A 15843-nucleotide genomic window follows, 5' to 3' on the forward strand; every position below is an offset into this window, starting at 1 on the left:
AGTATAAAACGCCTCTGCAATCTGCCGACCATATGGTGCTCAGCCAGATTCACACACTGGGACTGAGAGTCAGCAAGCCTTCAGCATTAGGCTGTGATAGGAGCAGGATGAGCGAGGAGACAAACCCTTCTGGTGAATCTTTAACGGCAACTGAAAGATTAATAATGCTCTTAACATGCTTCCACTGCAGGTGAGATACAGTGGGAGAATCACAATATCACACACTTGCCTAGAAAAAGAGTGGATAATATTTGGTCTTTTTGTGGAATTTGGAGACAATAAGAATGATCCTTTAGTCTGAACAAATGAAAGGGACTTTGGCAAAACCAGACACAATGCCCTTCTCCTAATGAAAGCCTCAGCTCACACTCTTTATCTAACACACAGATGATTTGGCTCGATTACTGAGCTTGAAAGCATTTCTCTACAGGAATATGCAGGTGTAACAACATCCATGTGTAAGGAGAAATCCCAGCATATGGACATCAGCCTCGTGCGTTGAACTGAGATCCACAAACACAATATCTCGTCTATGAATAGCTTTTAACTATAGTAATTCACCGGGATGTTTTTTCAGATAGAACTGGAGAACCCCAAAGCCTTTCCTATTCTGTGAGAGTGTAGCTGTTTATTAGGATAAGCAGATGCTTCACAGTCAGTGGGAATCAGTGTTTTGCTGCGGTGCAGATGGGATCTTATGCTCAACTAACAAATCAGAACAATTTGTTTGTCTTTGAACAGGCTGCATCTGGCCTCCACCTTTGTTCTTCCCAACGGGGGTCTTGATGGGTAACTCTTTGAGTCAAGACAAGAGCTGTCACGGGAAACCATTGCTGCATGTCTTCACAACATGGGAATAATTGCTTTGACAGCAGCAGCTGCAGTGAGATTTGTCATTTGTGGACTCACAATTCATAGATTAATCCGAGTCTTTTCTTCCTGTTTCCATTACACTAGCTGGTCCAGCAACTGAGCATAAAACATGCTTTAAGTCATAAAAGGTCCATCTAAGCTAGTTTTCTGCTTGGCCGTACATTGCTGTGGGGCCACAGCTGTTACATTGCAGAAACTCATGGGAGTCCAGGCTGAAGGTCGTGACCGGACATGGACCCCATCTCACTAACTACCATAAGAATTTCTCTTTAAGATGACCAACGGACTTCCTGAATTGTGTTGAAATTGCCTGTTTTTTTTACATGTATTTATACTATATAAATATGAATACTAATAAATATGTATTTATTTTGGATAGCCTACGTGGCCTGAAGAACACTTGACTTGTTTACAGCAATATAATGCAATATATTGAGATATTGAAATATATTAAAAGTCCTGTTACATAATGTAGATGTCAACACGAGCCGACTCGACCGTTGTTTGTCATTCATGCTTTTCCTATATATGTATTTGTATATCCACCTACTAATGGCATAGTAGTCCTGCCTATTTGTTATCTGATCTTTTTTGTGTTGACCTTACGTCTATTTCTGTGTATGTACATTTCGATAAATGCAAATCAAAATTCATATTCCTTGAGTGTGCACATGTTATTGGCTAATGAAGTTGCTTTGATTCTGATTTAACCACTTCAAGGTCGACCTGCCTTTCTGAGGCGCTCAAGGTAAATAAATACCCAAGTTTCCTATATCGCCTGGCTCATGTATCCCCATGGGAGGAAGACAGGCAATTTCAATCAGCTTGAGACCAGGTGGCACCAATATCAGCTCATCATCAGCTCACTGAGAGCACTCAGTCTACTTAACCAGCCAGAAAGTCACTGTGCTGCACATCAGCTCAATATCTGAACTCCTCTTCACCAGTGAGTCATAGTACAGCATTTAGTCTGCTTACACTGCTACTACAGTTATAGATATCAGGGCTCACAGCAGCAGATTCTCTGGATTCATGCTTTGACTAATTTCAATCAATGCCCAGCATCACTCAAGCAGAGCAGGACACTTCCACACAAGCATTTTAATCACAAAGCTGCTCAATAATGTTTCACAACTGGATTCGCGAGCCATTAAACATGATACAATTATTTAATCACCAGCTAATCAGCCAGATCGAGAAATATCCATTAGCAACAATATAGGTCAGGTCTGTCCAAAGGGGCATGGTGCCATAAAGCAATATATTCATTCGCTGCATGTGGTGTGATAGATTCCCCCTGGGACTTCTCACAATTCTTATTACTTGCACTTTGCAACTTGACACACTCATGAACACATGATAAGAAAGCATGGCAATGGAATTATAGACTGACGTGTTCAATATCTGATTGTGTTCATTAGAGGGAATAAACTCCTCAAAAACCAGGTGATGCTAAGATATTTCAACCCGTAATAACACACTATCCAGTTTTTTTTATCGTTACCATGCGATATGCAAAACAATAATACTAAATAAATATAAAACACACTCACCTAAAATCCCAACAACAAAAAGTTTCAGTACTGTGAACTCATTTGTATCCATCACGCTGTTTGAAATCCAGTCGGACTTTGAATGAAACGTCAGCTGCAGCTCCGTGGAAATGTGCATTTGAAGCGAACCATCATTTAAATAATCCAAATTGTGCAAGTCCAAGCTCCGTCATGCTGTCCCGAGTCAAGGGGAATAAGTGAAGGATTGGTAGGGAAAAAGCCGGAATAAAACCAACAAGAATAAATCTGATCCCAGAGCGTGATTTCTGACTGTCCTCGTGATGATCACGGCCACTTCTCTCTGGCGTCTGGAGTCAGGTCCACACTGTCCTGCATCCTCTGTGGGAGGAGGGGGGAGGATGACAGGGTTCCTACAGAGCATTGACACTGGATTATGTTTCCTCAGTAACTGCGCAGATTGGATCCTTATATTCCCAACATGAAATCAAAATATTGAAATGTGATATTGAAAAACGAGGATAGGTTATACTTTATGCAGAATACCTAAAGAGAATCCATCAATACATACATATTTGAGAGTAAGATTTGCAGTCCCTTCTTTTCTTATTATAACAGGCATTTGCACACACATCTAAATGTGTTTATGTCATATTAGTTTAGGCATACACACATCTCATTGTAAATAAGGCTATAGACCTTTAAGTAATAAGGACATTAAAGTAAAACATATATTGCATTATAACTATGGTATTATTATGACGTTATTATGATTAATGATAATCTGGATTAAAGTGCAGCACTGAGTCACTGGTGGATGCGTTTTCATTTTTCTTGTGTAAAGCAACACTGACCTCTTGTGGGTTCTTTTGGAATTGCACATATTTCAGACAGCAGCAATGACAACCATGAAATAATTCAGCTCAGGTGCTTTAAACTCTGAATGTGAATGCCTCTGTAATCTCTTTCATTTGTATCTGAAGGCATCTTCCAAGTATTTTCAGTACAGAGTCCCCTCTCTGTTTTACTGCCCCCCTGCAGCTCAACAAGGAGACACTGTTCAGGGAAACACAAAGAGGCTGTTATGTACAAAAATGGAGTCACATTGGAAGATACCCACTGGATTTTATTAAGACGTCCAAAGTATAATAATGGAGTTAGCCAGACTTGGAAACATGTATCACATTTCCTTTCAGCTTTAAGGAAATTGGACTTAATTCGTTTAACAAGTTAAAGTACAAAATTCAATTTTGCCGGCAAAAATAAAAGTTAAAGTCAGAACAGAAAGAGGGCACTGTTCTTCCTGCAGACAACTAACCAAAACTGTGGATAAAACAAACAACCACAGCAATTGGAATGAAGTTTTAATTCTGAGGAACAAAACTTCCAGCAGGGTTTTCTGAAATTATGCAACACTTTAAATATGCCTTAAAATGCCTTAAAATGTCACACAGACCTCACATAATCCCTATGCACTGGGGAGGAAAGTGAGGTTTTAGGAGTTTTTGAACAACAATTTAAAAAAGGCTATATTTTATTATATTTCTTGGATTCACTTTTTGCGTGCATGCCTATAGTGTGTAGCTAAAAATGACATTATGACATTAAATCTGCTTTCTGAAATATGCATTTGGGGATGTTAAGAGAACAAAGGTGCAAATACAGTGACATGTTGGATCACAGCTTGAGTCTGTATTTATGTCCAAACCAACCATCACTACAATGATTTTTTTTTTTTGTTGGCAGCATCACCAAGGAGCTTAAGTTTCCTGAAAAGGAAATTACCAAGGAGGGGGGGGGGGGACTGAAAGGGACGGAGCCAATAGTGATTATATTGTCGCACTTGTTCCGCTTACCTGTCAGGAGGTGTTGAACTTTCAACCGCACTGTGACATGGTTGACATCAACTGCTTGTTTGAGGGTCACGTAGCCTGCTGTCATTTAGCCAAAACACCACAACATGTGTAAGATGAATTTCACTAATTGTTTTCATGAAAAGTGAAAACTTACTGAACTGGTTAAAGTAGGATGTCAACAAGTGACGCAGGAGAGTTGGAGCTCAGAGTTGTAGGAGGAGAGAAAGATACGTCTCAGTACCGAACAGCCAGAGGAACACCGACTGCAACTGCAAGGTAGAAGAAAAACATGTCTTTAAAGGGTATTTTACCAATTAGTTTGTAATTATCATGTTTTTATTGTGCTTCGGATTGGCCTTTTAAATGTGGAAAAGCACTTGTTACCCCTCTGTTCGCTCACTGGTGAGTTTGGAACCGCGCTGCGAGCAGTTCTCTTGTACAGGGAAAAACTCCACCAAACTCCGGCTATAAATCTGCAGGTTTATGCTTAAACTCGTGTCCGGGAAAATAAACGTCTTCCATAGTCGATAAAAAAAAGTTCTCACTATCCATTAACGCATTTTATTTAATTCGGCATTAAGCTTTCCCTTAATTTATCATTTTACACCTGGTTCGTGGCTCAACACTGTCCACCATATCATGTTTGACAGCAAACGGAAACGGGAATAACTTGGGAGGAAAGTCAAATTTTGACTAAATTATGTTTTTACCGCTATTTTGGACTAAACACGTGTTATGGATGTGTAGAATACCTGTTAATTGGTCGTATTGAACTTGTGTTATGGTAAATGTTGGTCTACGTTAAGATGATTTGAGTTGACAGATTTTTGAATAAGGTTTGGTGTGACATGCTTCTAACTCCTACACGAATCTGGGCTCTAGTAAACCTTTTGAAATATACTAAATAATGAAGCAGATCTTAGACATCTAGATTGGTTATTAACTGACTGTAGCTGTTTTGTATTATGAATCATCTATGAACCTTTTATGTACTCTGTCCTCTGTTATATCTAGCATGCAAAGCCTACCTGGGCCTTTATTTGCATTGGTGTGTGCATTTGCCATACACTAAACTAACTCTGTAATCCAGATATTGTACAACAAGTTGATGTATTTTAGTTTTTAGTTTTTTAACAGGCGAGCTCATACTTGCACACCCAGGCATGCACTAGAGTTACCTCTATGGGTACACACTGCTGCTGTCTGTGCATGTTTAGAGCCCAACCTCAGTTGATTATCTGCACATCCTCCTGCTAATACCCTCTCAAGCTAAATCTACCGTATACCCATCCGTACCCTCAAAGATAAACAGCTCCCTTGGAAAGCTGACAGACACTGAGGTGTGGCAGCAAACACAACATGTCTAACTTTGTCCTGGCAACCTTTTGTTATTAAGTCATTAAATTGTCTTTGGGTACATCTTTAGAAGAACTTTAGGGTGTAAATCATTTGCGGTTCTTTGAACATTAAATGCAGTGTCGAGTACACACCCACATTTGAGTTCAGGCGGTATCCATGCAGTTATGTAAGTTTTAGCTGGCAGATATGGGCACACACCCACAGCGGTGCGGACCTCAAGGGAAGAATACACCAACATACTCGTATGAGACACACTGAGTAATGGTGCAGGGCTTAACAAACATAACAGTTATTCATATGGACTTACACTATCAATACAAACTGAAACAGAGATCACAGACACCAGATAACATGCACGCTATGTCTACAGCATTGATGTTGAAGCTCATATGGTTTGTCAACACAGGGTAAGAGGTCACTAAGTACTTTCACTTTAACAATTACTCCCCTAAAGTAGGGCTGCGAGCCAGCAATTGTGTTCTTTATCAAATAATCTGTCAAATATAGCCAAATGAAATGCTAGGAAATAGAGAGACATAGCAACTAAAATGTCCCTTCAGACACGGCTCATATTGAGCTCAAACAGAACAAAAAAGAGGGATCACATGACCATAGAGCCTTTGTATCATTAGCCATGACTACAGTGTTACTTGTACAACTAAACAACAGCTTCTCATGCTCCATCATCAAATGCCTATCAATGACACGTTCAGATGTCCAAGCTCTAATATTGGGTGTGATTTCATTTGCTGTGTTGCCTCAGGGAAGGGTAGGATAAAAACACACAGTACCATCCAAATCGAAGGCATGTTGGCCTTGGCACTGAAGTTGCTGTTGAAGAGCAAGAAGAACTCCCTCCCTATATCCCTCCCTGTTTCTCTCTCATGTCTTGTCATGTTAGGCTTTTATAATATCCTCACAGACATTAAGTTCTAATTAGGCCAATGAGTCGGCCCTGAAAGCAAGGTGGATAGGAAGAGGCAGACATGGTAATTATCAAGAAAGGACAAGAAATACAAATCTAAATGGTATATAATATGTACTACACTGCTGGACCAGATCTCCTGAAATGTACCTTACAAAATATTGCTTTCATTTAATTTGTTATCCATAGCAAACAAAGGTTGCAGTGACACGTACATTTATATTTAGATAACCATCTAATCTTGTTGGGGTGTCATCATCGTGCTCAGCAGTTGGCACCCTAGCGTGGGTTCAGCGTTGGGCAGCAGCAAATGTGCATGTGCATGTTTTAGTGACTGTGTGAGTGGGCTCTGGTTGTAAGAGAAAGTGTGGACTGAGCAGAGAGGAATTATTACATAACTCCTGCTTATCACTCCAGAGCTGTATCGCTGATAAGATGAGGGAAGCATAGCTGTTTCATTTTCCTTTGATTACCCTTCAGCATACATTTAAATAGTTTATCATTCCCTTCAGCAGCTTCATTATGAGGCTGTTCTGTGGCAGGTGATATAAGGGCTGCAACCAGCCAATCTTTCGTATAATTTAATGTCTTTAGTAGTGAATCAAGAGCCAGAATTTGTGTAAATTAATTCCATCAAATTCTCTGTTTTATGCCTTAGAGAACAGCAGGATGAAACATTCAAGCAACAGAACTATCGTGATGATGAAACCGCAACTGGACAGCAGTGTCATCAAACAGCCATCAGACAGGAAGCAACCCTCAAAGGTGACTTGCACACACACAACATTAAATAAGTAAAATGTCTGGACTTTGTCATGTACAGCAGTGACCAGAACATAATCTCCTATTTGGAATCTATTACAGCACTTATATTAAAAGTGGACAGGCACAAAGAGGAAGAGGCTGCTCACTGTGGTGAATCAAAGGTCCAGAGCCAGAAGCCCATTGAACCTAAATTCACCTCCTGCCTCCTATTCAGATTCTCCAGGAATCCACAGCTAAACCACAAGAAGGAAATCGCCCCCTGTCTGCAAAGGTGAGCAAGAAAAGCGTTACTTTGGGACGAGCACTCATGGCATTAGGTCCTTATTATTATCGGTTTCTGATCTTTAATAAGTCCTTAAACCTTCCCAACAAATGGCTCACTGAATCCAATGAGTCACTAAGTCTCTTGGTTTTAGTTATCAGTAACTGAACAACTGAACCATGTCTGAGCAAGGTTGTGAAACACTGGGTGAAAGGGTCAGCTCTGTGTGCAAAGAAGGAAGTGCACCTAATAATGTGACCCGTAAAAGTAGGTCTGACATGCGCTTATGTGTGTTTGCCTGTGAGTGAACAGTACGTACGCACTTGTGCAGTTTGTAACTATACATGACATGCCCTGGTATCCCGGACAGGAAGAAAAGAAGCCTTTCTCTTTTCATCTTCCTAACATTCCTTTCTCAAATGATTTACCCCTGGGCAGATTTTTTTTGCATGGTTGTACTTCCTCAAGTCAGATATGCAAATTAAGTCAGGATTTTAGGGGAAATATTGAACTTTTCTTTAGAAGTAATCAGATATGACATAATATGTGTGTTTTACATTATGTATGGTGAAAAAAGTCCCCCTTTAACATATTTGCATGACAATGTGTGCCGGAGATTACAATATCCCTATCCACAAAAGGAATTGATCGACTTTGCTTTATTGGTTCAAGAGAGAACACACCTCTGAGTTGCTTGCTAGCCACCTGCCTACTTTCATACCATCCAACATGACCTTTTATAGATATCTTTTATTAACTGTAATCTTCTGTGTACAGCACGCCCATGTTTGATGCTTGTGCTATCATGTTGGAAATGAAAATACTTTAAAAGTGCTATCATAAATGCTTTAGAGGTGTGACTGAAGTTCACAGGTTACTGTGAGAAAACGGTTAGTAAAGAGAGGGATTGAGGACGGGAATGCTGACCATCCTGTTCATCAGCATCGCTGTGGCAAATGTGTCTTGTGCCTCAAATATTTCACACCAAAACATTAAAGTAGAGCACAGGACGACTGGGTGTGTTCAAATGAAGAGAGATATTATACCTTTTATTGCTCGGATATTTCACTCGCATTTGCTGTTAGGTATATCGGTGGTTGTGTTCTAAGCTGGTCGGATGAAGCTGGTCTTGCTGTGTGAAACCTTATATAACAAATCAAGGTCTCTTGCCAACTCTAAATATCATGTGCAAGATTCACAACATTAAAGTCCAACATTTTACAATTCTCAAACATCCATTACACATCACTGCGAATATCTTACTCTGTAAATGTACAACTGGGTAGTTTACAAGACGAAGGATAGAAAAACTCCTGTCACCTCGCTGGATGAACTGCTTGGTCATATTTTCCTTGCGGCCTTCCTTTTTTATGTACATAACACGTCTGTTCACAAGTAGGTTAACATGAACCTGTGAAGCATATCGTAACTGATGTCTAATCTACACTAAAAATAGGTGACAGGTGTAATCCTAACTAGCATGCCTAATGGTTTTCCTGTCTTCTCTCTCTCCTGTTCTGCCAGTTTAACTGAAACGCAGAGGGCTGAGACTGAGAACAGCAACCTGTATCTGGTAAGAATTACCAACAACGTTTATAATAATAATTCATATTGAAATGTTTATGTTTGAGCCACTACATTAAAGAGTAGCATCTAAAACAAATATCAAATTGCACATTTTCCTCCCAGTTATTCAACAATAAGTGTAAAGCCTCTGAATGTCATTAAAATCCACATGAAGTAATTATTTTATTGTGCATTATTATTTGAAAACTTCAAAACATAATTAATGCCATTGTGTATTCTTGAAAACCTCAGACTGATTATTATTTTAAGTGTTATAAGCAATAGGGTGTGTGTGTGCTCTTAGAAATCTCACCTCTTTCAAAGTAACCTGTTAGTCAAGACCTGAATCGCTTAAATAGTTACACCATGGGAACTAAAGCCTTAGCAAAGCTCTGACCTCTGCCAGCACACTATACAATATACAACTCAGATAGCGTGCCACTGTTGCACACCAACTGTAAATGGCAAAGAGTTTGCTGCTTAAGCATGGAAGTCACTTGCATAGATATGATACGAAATGAACGTATGATGAGCGCTTGGCTTTAGTGATACAGCTAGACATAACTGTTCTGTGTCTGAATTGTGAGATGTAAATATGTAATGATGTGAATATGTATGATTAAGATTCCAGATGGTTAAATAGTAGATATAGTGAAAGATAAAATGGTGTATAATATCTGACTTGCAGTAATTCTTTATGTTCCAACAGATTAATAGGACAACATCACCACCAGACACCTCTATAAAGACAGCCTGTGGATCTGCATCATCTGAAAGGATACCATTTCCAGCCAAGAAGAGGGAAAAGGCTATTACAGTTGCTTGCAATGAATTGGATGCTCCCAGGGACTTGAGTACAACTCAAAGTGTCTCCAATGGGGAGTCAGGACCTCAAGGGTTTAATGGCTTACACATTACATGTGGGCCACAACCAAGGACTAACACTTTAGCAGTTGAGTTAGAAGAGGATTTAAAAGACCAGGCAAAGCTTGATAAACATACTGATTTTGTGGAACTATCAAACACTAATAGAACAATGTTGTCTTCCACTGTGGTAACAGTTCTTGCCCCACACTGGAGTGCCCGACTAAGACGGACCAAAAGACCTGAAGGACCTGGCCATTTTGAAGGCCATGGGAATTTACAGGACGTGACAAACACTGCGGCAAACCGTGCACATGAACGTTTTCAAGACACTGTGGACAGGCCTTTGTCAGCAAGATCACAAGCCCAATCAAGAGTGCCATTTCTGGGTCCCAGGAGAAACACAGTGGGCTGGTCAACCAAGAGTGGACCTGCAAGCCTCGACTATGAATCCAAAAGGAAAATGATTCATACTGTCTCTTTGGATGTAAACTCTGAAAGGATAGGCAATAGAAAAATGGACCCAAGTGCTGTAAGCCCTGTACCCAGAGCATTATCTCCATTGTCTCCCCTCTCCCTTGACCAAAATGAACAAAGGATGAATCAACAAACTGGTCATCAACTAGGACTGTCATCTTTAAGTTCAAAACCAACAACCAGCAGCATGCTTCTGTCATTAAGAAGAACTTACTCTAATGGCAGGAACTCTAATGCAGATTCTTCGCCCCAGAGCAGTTCGCCAAGTGATCGAGATGGAAAAGTATTCTCACCGCACCATTCTCAAAGCTTCAACAATAATGGGCAAGAGAGATCAAATTCCCTCCTCTTTCCATCTTCCATTTCTTATAGGACAAATGAAAGGGGGAACATCATTTCCCCATCTTCCTCCAATCAAAGGGAAAGGAACACATTTGAAACGCATTTCTTTTCACCTTCATTCATGGATAAAGACATGGAAAACACACCCTTCTCCCAACAACCTCAAACAATGAACAGGACCCAGTACACAGAATATCCAAGTAAAGTACCATCAGAGATGCGGGAGAACTACAGGGGTTCAGACCAAAGTACAAATGTATTCCCAGAGAGCTCTTCCTCTTCACTGAGACCTTCTCAATATGACCCATCTGCTCTCTTAAAAAAACCTTCCCTTCCAAGAAGGACCACCCTAACATCCACTTCCTGGTGGAAACAAGTTACCCAGGACGGCAGTTCCCCTCTGGCTGTCAATGATGAAAAACCCGACACACACTTGGTTCCACCCTGCAATAATAATAATAAAGACTTGGCCTCTACAAGTCCAATTGACAACAGAAGATTTAGTAGTCAAATTCTCAACAACAGATTCAACAATACCACAAGAGAGTCAGTTCGTAAAGGTAACATGAACCTTGTTATGATGACACAGGAAAGAACTCCCAATCTCAAACAAAGAAATGCTGGGGATTCACCTGAGGGTGAGTCAGGCAGACTTCACAAACCGCAATATGGTTCCAATTTGGACAACAGAGAACCACAAAAGCCTCAGAGTTTGCCCGATGTTGTGACTACTTCTAAAATGAGCAGACCTACAGTTAACTCACCACTGAGTCACCCTATCGATCTCATCAGGCATGATGTAAATAAAAGAGTATTTACAACAGATGTAACTCAGTTACCAGCTACTTTGCTAGAAGCCAAGAGCTCAACTGCACCCACTGAGAGCAGCAGCAAATTCAATAATAATCATCGTACATCCAAAACTAACACCACCCCCACATCTTCACAGAACAAGAACTCTCAAATGTTTAACAAACCACCTCTTCCTCATACTACGACCAACATTCTCAGTAGTCAAGAGCTTACATCTAAAACTACTTTGGGTCTTTCCCTAACCCCAAACACTAAAACCATTTCCTCTTTCCAATCGGATCCAGTCGGTTCACAGACCAACATTAGCATGTCATACACAGGCTCTTCCCAACCTCCTAAATTCCCCAACACAGCAAATGCCACACCTCTTGGCTTTGAAAGACGTTATGCTTTCGTTCACAAGCCTCTCCAACCTGAAACTGTGTCCAGCCTGTTTCCCACAGGCAGTGCTAATACTAAAACAAACTGCATTCCTGTATCAACTGTTTCCACCAGCTTTCCTTTTACCACTTGCAGCCATCCTGCAGCCAGAGCTGCCCCCAGCCCCTCTGTCCTTACTCCTATTGTCCCTCCTGCTATTACATCTTCTCCCATCATCACTGTTTCTTCTCTCTTAACCCCCCCTGCCACCCCTTTTAATACCAGCCCCAGCTTCTCAGACACTTCTAGTTCTAAAGAGGGAAGGGAATTCTTAAGCAGCCCAGAAAGTGACCCAAAGAAACTGCGCCCCCGTGGGGAAGGGAAGAGAGTGAGACGAGTGACATGGGAGGACTCAGTGGATCTGAAGGATCCTAAGCCCAACACTGGCAAAAAGCCGGAACCATCTCAAGTCCCCAAAAGCCCTCAAACTGCCTCTAGCTCACCACAAGGCCTCAAAAATTCATCCATCTTTTCTTTTTTAAGGTCAACAACAAACACATCTCCCCTTTACTCCCCTACCCCAAAGACCTCCAGCATACTGATGGTGAAAGGTGGGAAGTATCGATCCTTATCTTCTGACTCTGCTGATTCAGGATCCAGAGAGCAAGAGAGGTCTAAACAAAGTCCTAGTGACAGTATGATGTTTGACCCAGGAAGACAGGACTCAACCACACCTAGACCTGAGAGGACACTATCTGTGGAGTCTGGCACAGTTCATTGCCGTTCTTCTGCTCCTCTCTCCCTCCCTCCTGACTTTTCAAGCGGTTATAAACTTCGATATAGTTCCCCACCGTACTCCAGTCTCATGTCCTCCAGGTCAACACAGGGAGAAACTAAGACTATAATACCCAGATCCCCCCTCTTTCAGAAGTGTCAGTCAAATGTTACCCCACAACTTTCTATGCAGACTGATCCCCTTGCAGCCATGACCTTTCCTACGTCTAAACCCCCTCTGTCACCTGTCAGACAACCCCAGGCCCTATCCTTGCATTTCCAAAACCAAACTGCAACCCAAGGAGGTACAAAGGGTGGGGTTTCAGAGACGTATCAACGTATCAATCGTAGCAAAAACAGCAGCCAAGATGGTCAGATATTACTTGTTGACAGCAGATTTGATGATGGACTCAACTCCTCTTTACCATGTGTAACAGAAACACTGGTTTACAGTGTTAAATCTAAAGTAGATAGAGCTGTTACTGCCCCACCGAACACCACACCTAACCCTGTGCAAAATACTGCAGTTTATGTGGAGACCAAGTTGAGTCGACATTCACACAGAAGCCAGAGTAAGGAAGGTAAAAGAGAACAGCGTAACCCTTCACCTATGAGCTCCAGTGATAGCAGCTCAACAGAGAGTCAGCCCCCTGGTGAAAGCTCAAACAGGAGAACAAAGGACAATGTATTGGGTAAGAGCAGATTTTTTTCAATGGAGAGCAACAACGAACAAAGCCCAAAGAGAAGTCGGTTTGCACTTAATAAAAGTGTCAGCACACCGAACAGTTTGCAAAGATCAGAGTCGGAGAGGGCCAGCAAGACTAATAACAAAATGGACCAGGTCTTTAGCAAACTGAAACAAAAATTCAGCACCAGACTGTCTGATGATGATGCATTGTTTCCATGGAAATGGAAGAGAGCTTCCCAAACACCTTCTGTTAGTGGATCAAGCGACGTCAGTGATATCACTGATCACAGTACCCCAAGGCTAGTGCTGCAAGAGCAGGAGAAAGATATGCTGCTGGGGGACAATGAAAAGGGAACAGAGGGAATGAATAGATGGACACAAAACAGATACACTCTCATACCACCCTCAGGTCCTGGGAACATAATGGCAGGAGGGGACCTTTGCATTTGTTCAAACCAACCAAATCCAGAAACTGACCAAAAGGAGCAACATGCTTTTGCAGAACACATCCAAATTCAAAACAAACCTCAATTTTCAAACCAGAGCCTACCAGTCCAGTTGGACTTTAATAAAGGCAGCGGGACAGATTCTAAACCAACAAACCAGTTCCTCTCTTGCAGGAGCCCTAACGCCTCTAATGACTATCATACTCAGTTAAGTAGGCCTGCATCCAGCCCCAGGAGCCCCTTCTCCCCCTTCGCTTCGCTTTCGCCGGTCTCCCCATTTGCCTCACAGGATGTTTCAGATGACAATGTCTTTTTTAGCCCAAAGCTACAGCGCCGTAGAGACACACCGTCCCCATGTGAGCAAGGAGAGGGATTTAGCCTGGGGGGTTCAAGAAGAAGCCGGGCATCCACTGGTCCTCCAAGTGCAGGTCCAGGACAGGACAAGGAAGGCTCAGCATCCTCCTATGCAGACTTAAAGTATGGCATTGAGCCTGGGAGGTCATTTTCTGTGAGTTCAGTACTGTCCAGTAGACCATCGGGACCTGGTCGCATCTCAACCGGATCCAGGTACATGAGTGTCGGTGACCTCTCTGAATCTGCATTGACTTGTGAAGACAACGGTAAGGACCTGGATCAGTGGTCTGTTCATCCAGATTGGACCACAGAAAAAGAATGCCAACCCAGTAAGGACTGTCGAAAGTCATATTTGACCAGCGACCCCGGTAAAATGAGGTCGAGATCTCTTCCTCGATCACTGACACGGCGCTTGGCAAATTGGAGTTCAGAAGTCCCAGTTTCTCCATCTGCAAAAACCACAACTGCAAAGCAAGCTCGCCTCTGGAGCCCGAGCATGAACAATTGTCACTTTGCATGGAATACAGAGGGTCCTCCAACCCCTCCTCCAACCCCACCGCTATCACCAGTGTCCAGACGCATGTCCCAGCCTCCCAGCCTTTCCTCCCCTACCTATCCTAGCTCGTCAGGGGCATTAATGCAAGTGGACAGCCAGTCCTCCAAAGGGCTTCGGCTCTCCAGAGGTTATGAAACCAGCCTTAGCACTTTTGAGGAGTCTACAGACAGCAGTTCAGACACAACGACAGATGATGAATATTACTTAGAAACTGGTGAAGACGAAGAAAAAGAGAAAGAGACAGAACTGTAAAGACAGCCATTTGCTTTTAACCGTCCCTTCTCTCAAATCTCTTAAACCCGAAGTGAGGCTAACATCTGTCCTTTAAGGTCACCTCCGTTGCTTGTCTCCTGTTTTCTGGGACAGTTTTTTGCCAGCATGATTTGCTTCTTTTTTCTTTAAAGTGGTGGTTACCGTCAAGTCCAAAAGACCTTAGAGGGGCAAGCATGATATTATCAGCATTGTTTTAAAGATTATAATGTATGTACAGTATACTGTATACGACTGCAGATCTGTAATCTGCATTGTTTAACATGTGTAGTTTTGACAGTTGCATGGTATCAGTGAGGGATTTACATCTATGTGGTTGTTTTAATGATCAAACTATTGTCTACGGTTGTAGTTTTTACCTAGTCCTATCTTTAGGTTTGCATTTCACCCTGCTACTTAACAAGTGCTGAGGTAATGTGGATAAATGTTCTAAATATGACATTCCATGATATTTTTCTATGTTCAGAGATTGAAATAAATATAAGTTATTATTAGTTGTCTTTATTAAATAAGGACATGTATAAAACATGATGATTTATGCCAGATTAAGCTTTGAGATAATGTCCATTTGCAGTCCCTGAGCTGGTATATAGAGCAATCAACACATGAAAGGTTAAAGCAGATTCTTTTCCTAAGTGTTGTTTTGAAAAATATGGGTTTTTTATATGTAATTCTACTGAATGTTAACATTTGATGTGAAACATTATTCAATGCTTGCTTATTTTTGCACATTGGCAGTCTTAATATATCTATTTTATAAATAAATGTGTTTCAAACAGTGA

The 15843-nt window shown here is 41.5% G+C and overlaps 2 protein-coding genes across 4 annotated transcripts in view; one reads left to right on the plus strand and one right to left on the minus strand.

The window, feature by feature from the left end:
* The window catches only part of LOC134883826 (receptor activity-modifying protein 3-like), a 25351-nt gene extending 19108 nt beyond the window's left edge, over positions 1-6243 (minus strand). The window contains exons 1-2 of one of the 3 annotated variants that reach the window (XM_063912267.1): positions 4395-6243; positions 2427-2765 (exon numbers count right to left, since the gene is read on the minus strand). In XM_063912267.1, the coding sequence (XP_063768337.1) occupies positions 2427-2544 (118 nt within the window). In that variant the 5' untranslated portion in view covers positions 2545-2765; positions 4395-6243. Of the gene's footprint in view, positions 1-2426; positions 2852-4394 lie in introns of those variants that run through there. The other 2 variants (XM_063912263.1, XM_063912266.1) reach the window with 2 other exon arrangements.
* On the plus strand, positions 4236-15843 carry LOC134883825 (uncharacterized). The gene is made up of 6 exons (XM_063912262.1): positions 4236-4516; positions 7183-7289; positions 7389-7560; positions 9076-9124; positions 9827-10069; positions 10179-15843. The coding sequence occupies exons 1-6, from the start codon at positions 4413-4415 to the stop codon at positions 10206-10208; spliced, it is 705 nt and encodes a 234-aa protein (XP_063768332.1). The 5' UTR covers positions 4236-4412; the 3' UTR covers positions 10209-15843.

The sequence above is a fragment of the Eleginops maclovinus genome, chromosome 21 (assembly GCF_036324505.1).
Source record: "Eleginops maclovinus isolate JMC-PN-2008 ecotype Puerto Natales chromosome 21, JC_Emac_rtc_rv5, whole genome shotgun sequence".
Lineage (NCBI taxonomy): Eukaryota > Metazoa > Chordata > Actinopteri > Perciformes > Eleginopidae > Eleginops > Eleginops maclovinus.

Bases quoted from the DNA above. Each gene is read 5' to 3' on its own strand.
- LOC134883825 (XM_063912262.1), top strand. From the start codon at position 4,413: ATGTCAACAAGTGACGCAGGAGAGTTGGAGCTCAGAGTTGTAGGAGGA. The intron at 4,517-7,182 runs GTAGAAGAAAAA...TTTATGCCTTAG, and splicing joins ACACCGACTGCAACTGCAAG to AGAACAGCAGGATGAAACAT. The intron at 9,125-9,826 runs GTAAGAATTACC...ATGTTCCAACAG, and splicing joins AGAACAGCAACCTGTATCTG to ATTAATAGGACAACATCACC.